Consider the following 20,258-nt stretch of genomic DNA (forward strand, 5'->3'; position numbering starts at 1 on the left):
CACACACACACACACACACACACACACACACACACACACACACACACACACACACACACACACACACACACACACACACACACACACACACCCTACCTCCTGGTATTTTGTTGTATGTGTGTGTGTTTGTGTGTTTCAGGGTGAGGCAGGACCTGAGGGTCTGAGAGGACTGCCAGGTGAAGTAGGAAACAAAGGAACCAAGGGAGACAACGGACTCCCGGGGCCACGCGGGCTCCCCGGTACTTCAGGAGCGGCAGGGAAGAACGTAGGTCACAGATCATAGCTTCACCAGTCCGATCACAATGTCTGTGTGGAGGGGGATTCTTGAGTTGTTGGGTTTCTCTGTGTGTGTGTGTGCGTGCGTGTGTGTACATGTTGGTTACACGGTCATGTTACTACGTTACGGTGATAAGGTGGCCATGTACAGTAACCATGGTGATATTGCTATGGTAACCACATTCTGTGTAACAGGGTACCCGTGGCGACCCTGGTGATGCTGGACCCAGAGGAGACCCTGGCCTTCCAGGACTAAAGGTGTGTGGCTATCATCATTGGGGATTTGAGTGTTCGTCTGGTTAATCTGAGACTCAGCGATACTGTTGCTACGATAGGATGAACTGCAGCGATGAGTATGATGCGAGACGTGGCACTCTCAACGTACGTGTGTACGGGTTCTCTGTGCAGCAACATGATAGTAGTGGGACCAAAACAGCAGAGAAGTTTTAGCTTCACCCTTCACTATCTTGTAGTTTTTTGTGTAACTCTGGTATAGCTGTTGACTTCATATGTGGCTGACTACTGTTAATGTGACTGTTTTACTGTGTTGTAATTGATTATTTCATCTCTGTGCTGCTTGATTGATTGATATTTGTGCTGATTGATTGATATGTGTGCTGATTGATTGATATGTGTGCTGATTGATTGATATGTGTGCTGATTGATTGATCTCTGTGCTGATTGATTGATCTCTGTGCTGCTGTAGGGGGACGTTGGAAGAGCTGGCTTCAGTTACCCAGGACCAAGAGGACCAACGGTAAACACACACACATTAGCAGAGTAACGCCTTCCCTGACACACAGTCTGACCTCTGACCTGTGTATATTTGCAGGGAGATCGCGGGGAGAAGGGCGGCCCAGGGCCCAGAGGAGGCAGAGGAGACTGTGGCCCCAAGGGAGGACCAGGGGGAAAGGGAACCTCTGGAGAGGAGGGAGAACCAGGGCCTCAGGGAGAACCTGGATTCAGAGGACCAAGAGGAGTGGGTGGACGAGATGTACGTAGCCACACACATACCTACAGTACCTTCATTTACATTTACATTTAAGTCATTTAGCAGACGCTCTTATCCAGAGCGACTTACAAATTCACACCTTGGGTGGGTGGGTGGGTGGGTGGGTGAGTGGGTGGGTGAGTGAGTGAGTGAGTGAGTGAGTGAGTGAGTGAGTGAGTGAGTGAGTGGGTGGGTGGGTGAGTGAGTGAGTGGGTGAGTGGGTGGGTGAGTGAGTGAGTGAGTGAGTGAGTGAGTGAGTGAGTGAGTGAGTGAGTGAGTGAGTGGGTGGGTGGGTGGGTGGGTGGGTAGGTGGTGAGTGAGTGAGTGAGTGAGTGAGTGAGTGAGTGAGTGAGTGAGTGAGTGAGTGAGTGAGTGAGTGTTATAATCTGTGTATGAAAGCATCTCTTTTCTCTCTACAGGGAGATCCAGGTCCCGAGGGAGACCCTGGCCTCACAGTAAGAGCCTATATCCCTCTTTATCATCCCTCTATGATCATCCCTCCATCCCTCTTTGATCATCCCTCTATCCTTCTTTATCATCCCTCTATCCCTCTATGATCATCCCTCTATCCCTCTTTATCATCCCTCTATCCCTCTATGATCATCCCTCCATCCCTCTTTGATCATCCCTCCATCCCTCTTTGATCATCCCTCTATCCCTCTTTGATCATCCCTCTATCCCTCTTTGATCATCCCTCTATGATCATCCCTCCATCCCTCTATGATCATCTCTCTATCCCTCTATGATCATCCCTCTATGATCATCTCTCTATCCCTCTATGATCATCCCTCTATCCCTCTTTATCATCCCTCTATGATCATCCCTCTATCCCTCTATGATCATCTCTCTATCCCTCTATGATCATCCCTCTATCCCTCTTTGATCATCCCTCTATGATCATCTCTCTATCCCTCTATGATCATCCCTCTATCCCTCTTTATCATCCCTCTATGATCATCCCTCTATCCCTCTATGATCATCTCTCTATCCCTCTTTATCATCCCTCTATCCCTCTATGATCATCTCTCTATCCCTCTATGATCATCCCTCTATCCCTCTTTATCATCCCTCTATGATCATCCCTCTTTGATCATCATTCTCCATCCCTCTTTGATCATCCCTCCATCCCTCGTTGATCATCCCTCTAAGATCATTCCTCTTTGATAGTCCCTCTATGATCATCCCTCTATCCCTCTATATCATCCATCTTTGATCATCCCTCTATCCCTCTTTGATCATCCCTCTATGATCATCCCTCTATGATTCCTTTATCTCTCCATCACTCCAGCCTGGAGTCAAGAGGTCAGAGAAAGGTAATGTGGTGTGATGTTTTCATTGTAAAGGTAATGTGGTGTGATGTTTTCATTGTAAAGGTAATGTGGTGTGATGTTTTCATTGTAGGAATGTGATGTCATGAACTACATCAGAGAGACCTGCGGCTGCTGTGGTGAGTAAATTATATTATACAACAGGTGTAGACCTTACTGTGAAATGGTTACTACAAGCCCTTAACCAACAATGCAGTTCAAGACACAGACAGACAGACAGACAGACAGACAGACAGACAGACAGACAGACAGACAGACAGACAGACAGACAGACAGACAGACAGACAGACAGACAGACAGACAGACAGACAGACAGACAAGGCTGATCCCATGGGGATGAAGACAGACAGACAGACAGACAGACAGACAGACAGACAGACAGACAGACAGACAGACAGACAGACAGACAGACAGACAGACAGACAGACAGACAGACAGACAGACAGACAGACAGACAAGGCTGATCCCATGGGGATGAAGACAGACAGACAGACAGACAGACAGACAGACAGACAGACAGACAGACAGACAGACAGACAGACAGACAGACAGACAGACAGACAGACAGACAGACAGACAGACAGACAGACAGACAGACAGACAGACAAGGCTGATCCCATGGGGATGAAGACAGACAGACAGACAGACAGACAGACAGACAGACAGACAGACAGACAGACAGACAGACAGACAGACAGACAGACAGACAGACAGACAGACAGACAGTTAGTTAGTTAACTCATGTAACCCTGTACTGTGTTGTCCGTGTAGACTGTGAGAAGCGGTGTGGGGCGCTGGACATCGTGTTTGTGATTGACAGCTCAGAGTCAGTGGGTCTGACCAATTTTACTCTGGAGAAGAACTTTGTGATCAACACCATCAACAGACTGGGATCCATGGCCAAGGACCCCAACTCAGAGACAGGTACAACACATTACAGATTCTAATGCCCAGGTCACTAAAGATTGTTGAATACTGAGTTCTTGCTCATTCAACCATACTAATACCCCCCAGGTACCAGAGTGGGGGTGGTCCAGTACAGTCACAGTGGAACCTTCCAGGCCATCAGGCTCAATGACTCCAAGATCGACTCACTGTCTGCCTTCAAGGTAATATAATAGTAATAATAACAATAATAACAATAATAATGATGATAGTGATATAAATAACAATATTAACCATAATAATAATAACAATAATAATGATGATAGTGAAATAAATAACAATATTAACCATAATATTAATAGCAGTAATAATAACAATATTAACCATAATAATAAAAACTATAATAATACTAATAACAATAATAATAAACCTGTAATAATACTAATAGCAATAATAATAAAACTATAATAATAATAGCAATAATAATAAAACTATAATAATACTAATAACAATAATAAAACTATAATAATACTAATAGCAATAATAATAAAACTATAATAATACTAATAACAATAATAAAACTATAATAATACTAATAGCAATAATAATAAAACTATAATAATACTAATAACAATAATAATAAACCTATAATAATACTAATAACAATAATATTATTTTTTAAAACCTGTAATAATAATAATAGCAATAATAATAAAACTATAATAATAATAGCAATAATAATAAAACTATAATAATAATAGCAATAATAAAATTATAATTATACTAATAGCAATAATAAAATTATAATAATACTAATAGCAATAATAATAAAACTATAATAATACTAATACCAATAATAATAAAACTATAATAATACTAATACCAATAATAATAAAACTATAATAATACTAATAACAATAATAATAAAACTATAATAATACTAATAACAATAATATTTTTAAAAACCTGTGATAATACTAATAGCAATAATAATTTTAAAAAACTGTAATAATACTAATAACAATAACAATAAAACTATAATAATATTAAAACACCAATAATAAAACTATAATAATATTAATACCAACTATAATAATACTAATAACAATAATAATAAAACTATAATAATATTAAAACACCAATAATAAAACTATAATAATATTAATACCAACTATAATAATATTAATAACAATAATAATAAAACTATAATAATATTAAAACACCAATAATAAAACTATAATAATATTAATACCAACTATAATAATATTAATAACAATAATAATAAAACTATAATAATATTAAAACAATAATAATAAAACTATAATAATATTAATACCAACTATAATAATATTAATAACAATAATAATAAAACTATAATAATACTAATAACAATAATAATAAAACTATAATAATATTAATACCAACTATAATAATATTAATAACAATAATAACAAAACTATAATAATACTAATAACAATAATAATAAAACTATAATAATATTAATACCAATAATAATAAAACTATAATAATGTTAATAACAATAATAATAAACCTATAATAATATTAATAACAATAATAATACAACTATAATAATATTAATAACAATAATAATAGACCTATAATAATGTTAATAATAATAAACCTATAATAATATTAATAACAATAATAATACAACTATAATAATATTAATAACAATAATAATAGACCTATAATTAATACGAATAATAATAATAAAACTATAATAATACTAATAACAATACCAATAACTAATAACAAATATACTAATAATAATAACACAACTATAATAATATTAATAGCAATAATAATAAAACAATAATAATACTAATGACTAATAATAACAATAATAATACTACTACCTAATAATAAATATACTACTAATAATAACAATACTAATAACTAATAATAAATATACTAATAATAATAACAATACTAGTAACTAATAATAAATATACTAATAATAACAATAATAATACTAATAACTAATAATAAATATACTACTAATAATAATAACAATAATAATACTAATAACTAATAATAACAATAATAATACAACTATGATAATAAATATACTACTACTAATAATAACAATAATAATGATGATAGTGATAATAATAATAGAACAATAATAGCAATAACAATACAACTATAATAATAATAACAATAATAATACGTATAACTAATAATAAATATACTACTAATAATAACAACAATAATAATACTAACTAACTAATAATAAATATACTACTAATAATAATAACAATAATAATACTAATAACTAATAATAAATATACTACTAATAATAATAACAATAATAATACTACTAACTAATAATAAATATACTACTAATCATAATAACAATACTAATAACTAATAATAAATATACTAATAATACTAATAACTAATAATAAATATACTAATAATAATAACTAAGAATAACAATAAGAATACTAATAACTAATAATAAATATGCTAATAATAATGGCTAATAATAACAATAATAATACTAATAACTAATAATAATTATACTACTACTAATAATAACAATAATAATACTAATAACTAATAATAAATATACTAATAATAATAACAATAATGATACTACTATAATAATAATAAATATAATAACAATAATAATACACCTATAATAATAAATATACTACTAATAATAATATCAATAATAATAATACTAATAACTCATAATAAATATACTAATAATAATAACAATAATAATTAATATAATACTAGTAATAATAACTATAATAATACTAATGACTAATAACAATACTAATAACTAATAATTAATATACTACTACTAATAATAACAATAATAATACTACTATAATAATAAATATACTAATAATAATCACTAATAATAACAATACTAATAATAATAATAACAATAATAATACATCAATAATAATAAATATAATACTAATAATAATACCAATAATAATACTACTATAATAATAATTATACTACTATAATAATAAATAACTAATAATAATACTAATAATAACAATACTAATAATAATAATAACAATAATAATACATCTATAATAATAAATATAAAACTAATAATAATACCAATAATAATACTACTATAATGATAATTATACTACTAATAATAATAACAATAATAATACTACTATAATAATAATTATATTACTAATAATAATAACAATAATAATACACCTATAATAATAATTATACTACTAATAATAATAACAATAATAATACTACTATAATAATAATTATACTACTAATAATAATAACAATAATAATACTACTATAATAATAATTATACTACTACTAATAATAACAATAATAATACACCTATAATAATAAATATACTAATGATAATAACAATAATAATACTAATAACTAATAATAATTATACTACTACTAATAATAACAATAATAATACAACTATAATAATAATTATACTACTAATAATAATAACAATAATAATACTACTATAATAATAATTATACTACTAATAATAATAACAATAATAATACTACTATAATAATAATTATACTACTACTAATAATAACAATAATAATACACCTATAATAATAAATATACTAATGATAATAACAATAATAATACTAATAACTAATAATAATTATACTACTAATAATAATAACAATAATAATACTAATAACTAATAATAAATATACTACTACAACTATAATAATAATTATACTACTAATAATAACAATAATAATACACCTATAATAATAATTATACTACTAATAATAACAACAATAATAATACTAATAACTAATAATAAATATACTAATAATAATAACAATAATAATACAACTAACTAATAATAAATATACTACTAATAATAATAACAATAATAATACACCTATAATAATAAATATACTACTAATAATAATATCAATAATAATAATACTAATAAATAATAATAAATATACTAATAATAATATCAATAATAATAATACTAATAATAATAATAAATAATAATAACAATAATAATACTACCTATAATAATAATATATAACTAATAATAATAACAATAATAATACTAATAACTATAATAATAAATATACTAATAATAATAACTAATAATAATAATAAATAACTAATAATAAACAATACTAATAATAATAACAATAATAATACAACTATAATAATAAATATACTACTAATAATAATATCAATAATAATAATACTAATAAATAATAATAAATATACTAATAATAATATCAATAATAATAATACTAATAACTAATAATAAATATAATAATAATAATAACAATAATAATACTACTATAATAATTAATATAATAATAATAATAATAATAAACTAATGACTAATAACAATAATGATAACTAATAATTAATATACTACTACTAATAATAACAATAATAATACTACTATAATAATAAATATACTAATAATAATACTAATAACTAATAATAAATATACTAATAATAATAACAATACTAATAATAATAACAATAATAATACTACTATAATAATAAATATACTAATAATAATAATAATAATAATAACAATAATAATACAACTATAATAATAAATATACTACTACTAATAATAACAATAATAATACACCTATAATAATAATTATACTACTAATAATAACAATAATAATAATACTAATAATAATAATAAATATACTAATAATAATAACAATAATAATACACCTATAATAATAAATATACTACTAATAATAATAACAACAATAATACTACTAACTAATAATAAATATACTACTAATAATAATAACAACAATAATAATACTAATAACTAATAATACATATACTACTACTAATAATAACAACAATTATACTAATAACTAATAATAAATATACTACTACAACTGTAGTAATAATTATACTACTACTAATAATAACAATAGTAATACACCTATAATAATAACTATACTACTACTAATAATAACAATAATAATAATACTAATAACTAATAATAAATATACTAATAATAATAACAATAATAATACAACTATAATAATAAATATACTACTAATAATAATAAAATAATACTACTAATAATAATACTACTAATAATAATAACAATAATAATAATACTAATAACTAATAATAAATATACTACTAATAATAACAACAAACTAATAACTAATAATAAATATACTACTATAACTAATAATAAATATACTACTAATAATAACAATAGTAATACACCTATAATAATAACTATACTACTAATAATAATAACAATAATAATAATAAATATACTACTAATAATAACAATAATAATACTATTATAATAATAATAAATATACTAACAATAATAATACACCTATAATAATAAATATACTAATAATAATAATATCAATAATAATACAACTATAATAATAAATATACTACTAATAATAACAATAATAATACACCTATAATAATAATACAAACTACAATAATAACAATAACAAGAATAATAAATAATAATAACATTAATAATATGTGACTCCCTGTCTGCCTTCAAGGTATTTGGAGTGACACGCACATGTTTAATATGACCTGACACCTGAAGACTTGCATTAGCTCAGCGGGCTAACGGTCTTCTGTTGTGCAGATCACACACACCCTCCCACCCTCTGCCTGACTTGAATTAGCAGCCCAAACTAATTACTAGGCTGTAGCTCAGTGGGCTAACACCCTCCCACCCTCTGCCTGACTTGAATTAGCAGCCCAAACTAATTACTCTCCTGTAGCTCAGTGGGCTAACACCCTCCCACCCTCTGTCTGTAGGATGCGGTAAAGCGTCTGGAATGGATAGCCGGGGGGACGTGGACCCCATCAGCGCTGAAATACGCCTACGACCACCTGATCAAAGACAGTCGCAGAGCTAAAGCCAACGTCACCGTGGTAGTCATCACAGACGGACGGTTTGACCCCAGGGACGACGACTCACTGCTCACATACCTCTGCAGGTAGCTGACCGGGAGAGGGGTTGTCTGGGATATGTTTTAACAACTGTTCTTACTGACGATTTGTGTGTGTGTGTGTGTGTGTGTGTGTGTGTGTGTGTGTGTGTGTGTGTGTGTGTGTGTGTGTGTGTGTGTGTGTGTGTGTGTGTGTGTGTGTGTGTGTGTGTGTGTGTGTGAGCAGCGACCCCAGTGTGGATGTGAGCGCTATAGGTATAGGGGACATGTTTGACCAGATAGAGGAGAATGAGAGCCTGAAGAGTATAGCCTGTCAGAGAGAAGGTAGGGTGCTGGGGATGAGGCGCTTCGCTGATCTGGTGGCAGAGGAGTTCATCGACAAGATAGAGACCGTGCTCTGCCCAGGTACACACACACACACCTACAGTATGTACACACACACACACACACCTACAGTATGTACACACACACACACCTACAGTATGTACACACACACACACACACACCTACAGTATGTACACACACACACACCTACAGTATGTACACACACACACACCTACAGTATGTACACACACACACACACACACCTACAGTATGTACACACACACACCTACAGTATGTTCACACACACACACCTACAGTATGTACACACACACACACCTACAGTATGTACACACACACACCTACAGTATGTACACACAGTCTTTTATAACTAACCTTGTCCGATTCAAAATGATATTTTCCCTAACCCTTAACCCGAACTCTAACCCCAAAACCTGACCCTGACCCTAACCATAGCTCCTAACCCTAACTCTTAACCCTAAACCTGACCCTAACCATAGCTCCTAACCCTAACTCTTAACCCTAAACCTTGCCCTAACCATAGCTCCTAACCCTAAAACTAACCCCTAAGCCTAATTCTAACCTTAACCCCCTAGAAATTACATTTAACCTTGTGGGGACCAACAACATGTCCCCAGTTGGTCAAAATATCTGTTAGTTTACTATTCTAGTGGGGACATCTTAAGTTTAGTTAAACATGTCCACACCTACAGTACCAGTCAAAAGTTTGGACACACCTACTCATTCAAGGGGTTTTCTTTATTTTTATTATTTTCTACATGTAGAATAATAGTGAAGACTTCAAAACTATGAAATAACATACGGAGTCATGTAGTAACTAAAAGTGTTTAAAAATCTAAATATATTTTATATTTGAGATTCTTCAAAGTAGTCATCCTTCAAGTGCAGATGCAAAAATCATCAAGCGCTATAATGAAACTGACTCTCAGAAGGACCTTGATGACAGCTTTGCACACTCTTGGCATTCTCTCAACCAGCTTCACGCGGAATGCTTTTTCAACAGTCTTGAAGGCGTTCCCACATATGCTGAGCACTTGTTGGCTGCTTTTCCTTCATTCTGCAGTCCAACTCATCCCAAACCATCTCAATTGGGTTGAGGTTAGGTGATTGTGGAGGCCAGGTCATCTGATGCAGCACTCAATCACTCTGCGGTCCAACTCATCCCAAACCATCTCAATTGGGTTGAGGTCGGGTGATTGTGGAGGCCAGGTCATCTGATGCAGCACTCCATCACTGTCCTTGTTCAAATAGCCCTTACACAGCCTGGAGGTGTGTTTGGGGTCATTGTCCTGTTGAAAAACAAATGATAGTCTCACTAAACCCAAACCAGATGGGATGGCGTATCGCTGCAGAATGCTGTGGTAGCCATGCTGGTTAAGTGTGCCTTGAATTCTAAATTAATCACAGACAGTGTCACCAGAAAAGCACCATCACACCTCCTCCTCCATGCTTCAAGGTGGGACCCACACATGCGGAGATCATCCGTTCACTTACTCTGCATCTCACAAAGACACGGCGGTTGGAACCAAAAATCAGACCAAAGGACAGATTTCTACTGGTCTAACGTCTATTGCTCGTGTTTCTTGACCCAAGCAAGTCTCTTCTTCTTATTGGTGTCCTTTAGTAGTGGTTTCTTTGCAGCAATTTGACCATGAAGGCCTGATTCACACAGTCTCCTCTGAACAGTTGATGTTGAGATGTGTCTGTTACTTGAACTCTGAAGCATTTATTTGGGCTGCAGTTTCTGAGGCAGGTAACTCTAATGAACTTATCCTCTGCAGCAGAGGTAACTCTGGGTCTTCCTTTCCTGTGGTGGTCCTCATGAGAGCCAGTTTCATCATAGTGCCTGATGGTTTTTGCAACTGCACTTGAAGGGTGGCTACTTTGAAGAATCTCAAATATAAAATATATTTTGATTTGTTTAACACTGTTTTGGTTACTACATGAATACATATGTGTTATTTCATAGTTTTGATGTCTTCACTATTATTCTACAATGTAGAACTTTTTTTTAAAGTTTAAAAAAAACTCTCAATAACCTCTCTCTTTGTCTCTTTATCATTCTGTCAGATCCTGTCATTGTGTGTCCTGACCTCCCCTGTAAAACTGGTAAGATTATTCTGAGGATTTTCATTCTGATTTTTAATTGTCACATGCCCTAAGGGCTGTGATTAATGTTGGTTTTGAACCCTGAACCTGCTGGTTGAGTGCAGTCCAGTCCAGTACTTAACTCGTTCTCCACACTGTCTCCCTTGGTTTGGCATCAGAAAATGTTTAAAGGTTTACATGAGCATGGCAGTCCATCACCTTGAGGCTCTACAATGTCCACATAGTAAGGAAGATAGTTCAACCAGAGATTTGAAGAACTAACGAGTTAGCGAGAGTAGAACTGAGAATCTACATGCTTGGTGGGTGTACCGGAGGCCATATTAGGTGTACCGGAGGCCATATTAGGTGTACCGGAGGCCATATTAGGTGTACCGGAGGCCATATTAGGTGTACCGGAGGCCATGTTAGGTGTACCCGAGGCCATATTAAGTGTACCGGAGGCCATATTAGGTGTACCGGAGGCCATATTAAGTGTACCGGAGGCCATATTGGGTGTACCGGAGGCCATATTGGGTGTACCGGAGGCCATATTAGGTGTACCGGAGGCCATATTAGGTGTACCGGAGGTCATATTGGGTGTACCAGAGGCCATATTGGGAAGTGACCATTTGGGATGTTGATGCGTCGTGTCGCGTTCTTCCGCCCACCATTCTCCCGCTCGTTGCAGGAGGGGGCGTGCCCGTGCCCGACAGCGTGGCCCCTCCCCCCTGGGAGGAGCTTGCGGAGCAAGGCAGCCCCTCAATGGTCCCTTCCTCAGTCGGGGGCGTAGCCAGCCTACTGGGCAGCCTACGGGAGCAGCAGTATGGGGTTGGCGTGGCGACCATGGCCTACACAGCTCAGCGGGCTAAGCTAGCTCAGCCAGGCGCTGACAGGCAGCAGTGGACACAGCTGTTCATCGACTCCTTCAGGCTGGTCTACGGAGACATCATGGGAGACCCAGCCAAAGCACTGGGGCTGTGTTAATGGGCTAAAAGTGCTAGCTAGCAATCTAACAAAACTAGCTGATGAGCTAATGTTACTGACTAATGCACTAACGATGCTAGCTAATGAGTTAACAGTGCTAATTAATGGATTAAGGGTGCTAGCACTGCTTATATTGTCAGATTAATGCTAATATTGTTAGCTATATGCTAAGTGTAAGCTCTGTGCTAATGTTTAATGCAAATATTGTTACCTCGATGCAATCACTTCGTCAGTTTAGTCTAATTTCGCTTGGAATATTTTAAACATATCTAAGCACTTTTTGTTAGTATGCATAGCTCTGGGAGGATGCTAACAGAGTAGACAAGCTTCAGGCAGGTGGTAAGTTTTGCTGCTAACATATCTCTAAGCTTGTTGTTAAGGTGAGTGATTAGCTATTATAGCTCTGGATCTGGGGTTTTTAAAGCCTGGTTAGTTGGACATTTAAGACAGTTCAATATTATGTATATGGCTGTGATGTTGAACCCATTTACCACTGTGAACCACTCAAATCCCTCGAACCACTTGCTGAATCGCTGTATGATTCCTCAAAGACACCGTTTTGCAGTTTTGCACATCGCCATAGTTACAGCAGCCATTTTATTTTTCTGTGAATGTTAGTGTTTGGGTTGGTTATGGGCATTACACGTTAGGCCTGTAGGATTATTGGGTAGAGAATATATTGAATGGACATGATCTGTTGGATAAACCTTCATTTAAGTGAATTAAATACATTTAATAAAACAAACAAACTAATAAATAATTGCTTTTTAAAAATAACAATTACTTTATCCATCTGGTATTGTTTGGTGTGCATGCGAAGGGGGGGTGAGGTAGTGGTAGACTGGGAAAACAGAGAACGTTTAAAAAAAGAGAAGTTTACTGTATTATTTTAGCTCTGAGACTGCAACATGCTTAGCGTCAGCTAAATATAGGTGTTATTGGATTAACAATATCCTACAGAGAGAATATCTTAAAGATGAGATCATGTATTTTTAGTAGAGTATGTTTTCCTTGCCATTGTCATGTTTGCCTATGTGAAATAAATCATTAGTGTGAAGGGAAACAATGGGTCATGTTGTTGTTGTATCTCTGAGTCCAACCATCCTTCAGGTCAGCCATGTTACAGGTCCCTAAAACAGTCAGTAAAATAGCCTTTTGAGTGACTGAAACATCACACACAATATTTTTTCCTGATCAAGATGGTAAATATTTGAGATGTTTTCTTCTTCCTTCGTAGTCTGACAAGACAGACTGAGTGGACGGGGAGCTAGTAGACTGAGTGGACAGGGAGCTAGTAGACTAAGTGGACAGGGAGCAGGTAGACTGAGTGGACAGGGAGCTAGTAGACTGAGTGGACAGGGTGCTAGTAGACTGAGTGGACAGGGTGCTAGTAGACTGAGTGGACAGGCAGCAGGTAGACTGAGTGGACAGGGAGCTGGTAGACTGAGTGGACAGGGAGCTAGTAGACTGAGTGGACAGGGAGCTAGTAGACTGAGTGGACAGGGCGCTAGTAGACTGAGTGGACAGGGAGCTGGTAGACTGAGTGGACAGGGAGCTAGTAGACTGAGTGGACGGGGAGCTAGTAGACTGAGTGGGCGGGGAGCTAGTAGACTGAGTGGGCGGGGAGCTAGTAGACTGAGTGGGCGGGGAGCTAGTAGACTGAGTGGACGGGGAGCTAGTAGACTGAGTGGACAGGGAGCTAGTAGACTGAGTGGACAGGGCGCTAGTAGACTGAGTGGACAGGGAGCTAGTAGACTGAGTGGACAGGGAGCTAGTAGACTGAGTGGACAGGGCGCTAGTAGACTGAGTGGACAGGGCGCTAGTAGACTGAGTGGAAGGGGAGCTAGTAGACTGAGTGGACAGGGAGCAGGTAGACTGAGTGGACAGGGCGCTAGTAGACTGAGTGGACAGGGCGCAGGTAGACTGAGTGGACAGGGAGCTAGTAGACTGAGTGGACAGGGTGCTAGTAGACTGAGTGGACAGGGAGCAGGTAGACTGAGTGGACAGGGAGCTAGTAGACTGAGTGGACAGGGAGCAGGTAGACTGAGTGGACAGGGAGCAGGTAGACTGAGTGGACAGGGAGCTAGTAGACTGAGTGGACAGGGAGCTGGTAGACTGAGTGGACAGGGAGCTAGTAGACTGAGTGGACAGGGAGCTAGTAGACTGAGTGGACAGGGAGCTAGTAGACTGAGTGGACAGGGAGCTAGTAGACTGAGTGGACAGGGAGCTAGTAGACTGAGTGGACAGGGCGCTAGTAGACTGAGTGGACAGGGAGCAGGTAGACTGAGTGGACAGGGAGCTAGTAAACTTAGTGGACAGGGAGCTGGTAGACTGCGTGGACAGAGAGCTAGTAGACTGAGTGGACAGGGAGCTAGTAGACTGAGTGGACAGGGAGCTAGTAGACTGAGTGGACAGGGAGCTAGTAGACTGAGTGGACAGGGAGCTAGTAGACTGAGTGGACAGTGGGGAGCTAGTAGACTGAGTGGACAGGGAGCTAGTAGACTGAGTGGACAGGGAGCTAGTAGACTGAGTGGACAGGGAGCTAGTAGACTGAGTGGACAGGGAGCTAGTAGACTGAGTGGACAGGGAGCTAGTAGACTGAGTGGACAGGGAGCTAGTAGACTGAGTGGACAGGGAGCTAGTAGACGGGAGCTAGTATACTGAGTGGGCAGGGAGCTAGTAGACTGAGTGGGCAGGGAGCTAGTAGACTGAGTGGACAGGGAGCTACATGGACTCAGTGAACATTGTTGCAGTCAGATTATCTCAATCAAATGTGCTGATACACAAAGCAACTCAAACAACATTGACATTGCATGCAGCATCCATACCTGTCACACATCATCACATCATGGTTTCACAAATCATTTGTTTATCCAACTGTTTGGTTACTGTAACAGCATCCATATAGACAACATGTTGGCTATATAATTTAGCTAGCTAGCCCAAATGGCAGCACTGTTTATCAAGCTACCTATATAGTTAATCTGGGGAAAAATGTGTTGTAAAGTTAGTACAGGTTGAGGTCATATAGGCATTTATACTGTATGTCAGACAATGTTCATACAGTAAATCATGACAATCAATGATGTCAAGAAGTTTTTATGAACCTCCCTTTTGATATATCTTTTGATGTAATGACATGACAATGTGTCTGAGTTTTGGTAGTTGTGTGTGCAAACCATGCCCTCTATTTAAATTAGGTAAGAGTTTAAGACATTACTATTGGTGTCTTAAAATGTGCCTTTTTGTGATGTCACAAAAGGCCCTTAATAATCCCGCCTCCTGAATCCAAGTGTTTGACATGAGGGAGGGGCCAGTAACTTCATGAGTCAACTTTATCAATGTAGAAGCAACAGTCATTTTATGAGTCAACTTTATCAATGTAGAAGCAACAGTCATTTTATGAGTCAACTTTATCAATGTAGAAGCAACAGTCATTTTATGAGTCAACTTTATCAATGTAGAAGCAACAGTCATTTTATGAGTCAACTTCATCAATGTAGAAGCAACAGTCATTTTATGAGTCAACTTTATCAATGTAGAAGCAACAGTCATGTTATGAGTCAACTTCATCAATGTAGAAGCAACAGTCATTTTATGAGTCAACTTTATCAATGTAGAAGCAACAGTCATTTCTTCATTCTTTGATTTGATTTCATCCAAACATAGTTTTGACTGTTAGGGACCTTTACGTTTTAGTAAAGTGATTTTAATAACCTGCTTTTAATATCCTGCAGAGAGCATGCAGTTAATGGATGGGGAGATCTTTTTTCAGTTCTATGCAGTTAATGGATGGGTAGATCTTTTTGTTCAGTTTATAGATCTTTGTTCAGTTATATGCAGTTAATGGATGGGTAGATCTTTGTTCAGTTATATGCAGTTAATGGATGGGTAGATCTTTGTTCAGTTATATGCAGTTAATGGATGGGTAGATCTTTGTTCAGTTATATGCAGTTAATGGATGGGTAGATCTTTGTTCAGTTATATGCAGTTAATGGATGGGTAGATCTTTGTTCAGTTATATGCAGTTAATGGATGGGTAGATCTTTTTGTTCAGTTAATGGATGGGTAGATCTTTGTTCAGTTATATGCAGTTAATGGATGGGTAGATCTTTGTTCAGTTCTATGCAGTTAAAGGATGGGTAGATCTTTGTTCAGTTCTAAGTTGGATGGGTTAGATCTTTGTTCAGTTATATGCAGTTAATGGATGGGTAGATCTTTGTTCAGTTATATGCAGTTAATGGATGGGTAGATCTTTGTTCAGTTATATGCAGTTAATGGATGGGTAGATCTTTGTTCAGTTCTATGCAGTTAAAGGATGATGGGTAGATATTTGTTCAGTTATATGACAAATTATCTGAGAACCCAAAAACAAATTATAAGGTGTTCCTCAGGGTTCGGTACTTGGACCCCTGCAGTTCTTGTTATACATGTTGGCACTTTAATTCCTATACATGGTAGGGATGTCATGGCCATAATAATGGCATATATCTATGGTTATCAATGAACCAAGAGGTGGCTGCTATAAAACATTTCACTGTACCTATCTGTTGTATGTGACAATACATGTATTGTTATTTATTTTGGGCATTTTTTGGCATATAAATATTGGATGACAGCCAGTCAACTTCCTTTTCCCCTCTTCACTCTGGCTAGACAGCCAGTCAACTTCCTCTTCCCCTCTTCACTCAGACTAGACAGCCTGTCAACTTCCTCTTCCCCTCTTCACTCAGACAGATGATGTTATCTAGCTGTGTGTTTCTGAGTTTCTGAGCTTCTGAGCTGTGTGTGTGTGTGTGTTTCAGAGCCAGCAGTGGCCAGCTGTGTCCAGCGCCCTGTGGACCTTGTGTTCATGCTGGACGGGTCAGAGAGAATGGGAGTGGAGAACCACCGCCGAGCCAAGGAGTTCATCGAGAACGTGGCGCGCCGCCTCACGCTAGCCAACGGCCAATCAGACGACAGGAACGCCCGCATCGCCCTGCTGCAGTACGGCAGCAAATCAGAACAGAGGGTTGAGTTTTCGCTCACGCACAATCTGACGGTGATCGCTGATTCGCTGGCTGGGATGAGCTACATGGACTCCGCCTCCTCTCTGGGCAGCGCCATCATACACGCTGTCAACAACCTGGTGATGTCGCAGGTACACGTTACGCACACACGCTGTCAACAACCTGGACAGTTCTACCTACAGTGTACACTCTATAACTATACTGTCTCTGTTCTACAGTCGTAATACTCTATAACTATACTGTCTCTGTTCTACAGTCGTAATACTCTATAACTATACTGTCTCTGTTCTACAGCCGTAATACTCTATAACTATACTGTCTCTGTTCTACAGTCGTAATACTGTGTAACTATACTGTCTCTGTTCTACAGTCGTAATACTGTGTAACTATACTGTCTCTGTTCTACAGTCGTAATACTCTATAACTATACTGTCTCTGTTCTACAGTCGTAATACTCTATAACTATACTGTCTCTGTTCTACAGTCGTAATACTCTATAACTATACTGTCTGTTCTACAGTCGTAATACTCTATAACTATACTGTCTCTGTTCTATAGTCATAATACTGTAATACTGTGTAACTATACTGTCTCTGTTCTACAGTCGTAATACTGTAATACTGTGTAACTATACTGTCTCTGTTCTACAGTCGTAATACTGTAATACTGTGTAACTATACTGTCTCTGTTCTATAGTCGTAATACTCTATAACTATACTGTCTCTGTTCTACAGTCGTAATACTCTATAACTATACTGTCTCTTTGTGCTCTACAGGGCAGCCGTCTGGCGCGTCGTAACGCAGAACTGTCTTTTGTCTTCATTACCGACGGAATCACTGCCAGCGAAAGCCTGGAGGAGGGCGTGTCGGCCATGCGGCGGGCTGAGGGTGTTCCCACGGTGATCGCCATGGGGACCGACACGGACCAGGACGTGCTGAGGAAGGTTGCCCTGGGAGACACGTCGGCCATCTTTAGAGGAGAGGACTACGCCACGTTGGGGAAACCCACATTCCTCGAACGCTTCATCCGCTGGGTCTGCTAACCAGCTCGTTAGAGCTAACCAGCTCGTCAGAGCTAACCAGCTAACCAGCTGTGTTTTAACTAACAGTTAAAGGTGCAATCCGTAAGAATCTTTTTAGTAACGAAATAAACAAACAAATCAACATGTTCTGAGATGTGAAGGTGCTCTGTGCTCTGCAAAGTTTAAGCAAAAAGTGGCAGAACTTGGAAGCTCAACTTCTAGCTCGTCCAAGAGACATAAGGCACTCCAGATTTGTGTATTTTTTTAAATGAATTAAATGACAGATTTCACCTTTAACTAGTTAAGCCCAAACAACCAAAGCCTTTCTTATCAGAGAGTTACCGAAGTGTGAAAGAGGTTGCAATTGTAAGTCTTGTTTCGTTTCTGTTTGTTTTTTTGTATTGTGTTTCTAGAAGAGATCCCTCACTGTGAGGTCTGTATCAGTACGTTTGTATTTTACACTAAAGGTGCTATTCTAGTGGAAGGAGTTACACACAGTCTCGTGTTGCACAAACAGTCAACTCTGTTTATCAAACAGTCTTAATTTTTAAACAGTTCAGTTTTTCAAACTTTGTAATTTCGATAGAAGTGCCGCTTTATACTTTATTATTCTAGTTCAGGGGACCATCCACTCATTTACACACATCTCTCACACAAACACACCAATTAGTTCAGGGTTTCAAACTCGGTCCTGTCCTCCTGCTGAGCTAGCTACTCTGAGCTAGCTATTAAACCCAACACACCTACATCTATACCCAACACACCTTTATCCAACACACCCATACTTTTACCCAACACCCCCACACTTTTACCCAACACACACACACACACACACACTGAAAATGTATTTGTTGTAAACTGAGCAGTATGTAATAAAGCTAGCTGTGGTGAAACCAGACCTGTGTGTGTTTGTACACATCTGTATTGCACCTGTATTGCACCTGTATTTAAGATCTTCTAGATATGAACCATATGTGTCCTGTCTGTCCTCTGGAGTGTCTGGAAGTTAGCCACAACCTGCTGTTTGAAGGGGAATGGAAACACTTTGCCTTGACACATGGAATTATAGATATACCTCTCCTTAATGCAACCACTGGGTCAGATTTCAAATAACCTTTACGGAAAAAGCAAACCATGCAATAATCTGAGATGGCGCTCAGAACAATAAGTCAATTTAGCTGCCATGTTGGAGTCAACATAAACCATAAATTACATGCTAAATATTCCCTTACCTTTGATGATCTTCATCAGAATGCACTCCCAGGTCCACAATAAATGCTTGATTTGTTCGATAATGTCCGTTATTTATGTCCAATTAGCCCCTTTTGTTAGCGCGTTTGGAACACCTATCCAAACGCTGGTGCTGGTCGACC

The 20,258-nt window shown here is 36.4% G+C and overlaps 1 protein-coding gene across 1 annotated transcript in view; it reads left to right on the top strand.

Moving 5' to 3' along the window:
- Positions 1–19,783, top strand: part of LOC124009470 (collagen alpha-2(VI) chain-like) — a 36,808-nt gene extending 17,025 nt beyond the window's left edge. Inside the window, exons 10-22 of the mRNA XM_046321281.1 lie at positions 140–265; positions 472–534; positions 983–1,033; positions 1,109–1,270; positions 1,687–1,722; positions 2,669–2,714; positions 3,367–3,519; positions 3,610–3,704; positions 9,286–9,467; positions 9,646–9,824; positions 11,853–11,891; positions 17,660–17,994; positions 18,640–19,783. Coding sequence (XP_046177237.1) covers positions 140–265; positions 472–534; positions 983–1,033; positions 1,109–1,270; positions 1,687–1,722; positions 2,669–2,714; positions 3,367–3,519; positions 3,610–3,704; positions 9,286–9,467; positions 9,646–9,824; positions 11,853–11,891; positions 17,660–17,994; positions 18,640–18,906 — 1,734 coding nt within the window. The 3' untranslated portion in view covers positions 18,907–19,783. The remainder of the gene's footprint in view (positions 1–139; positions 266–471; positions 535–982; positions 1,034–1,108; positions 1,271–1,686; positions 1,723–2,668; positions 2,715–3,366; positions 3,520–3,609; positions 3,705–9,285; positions 9,468–9,645; positions 9,825–11,852; positions 11,892–17,659; positions 17,995–18,639) is intronic.
- The last annotated feature ends 475 nt before the right edge of the window (positions 19,784–20,258 follow it).

Source organism: Oncorhynchus gorbuscha, linkage group LG22 (assembly GCF_021184085.1).
Source record: "Oncorhynchus gorbuscha isolate QuinsamMale2020 ecotype Even-year linkage group LG22, OgorEven_v1.0, whole genome shotgun sequence".
Taxonomy (NCBI): domain Eukaryota; kingdom Metazoa; phylum Chordata; class Actinopteri; order Salmoniformes; family Salmonidae; genus Oncorhynchus; species Oncorhynchus gorbuscha.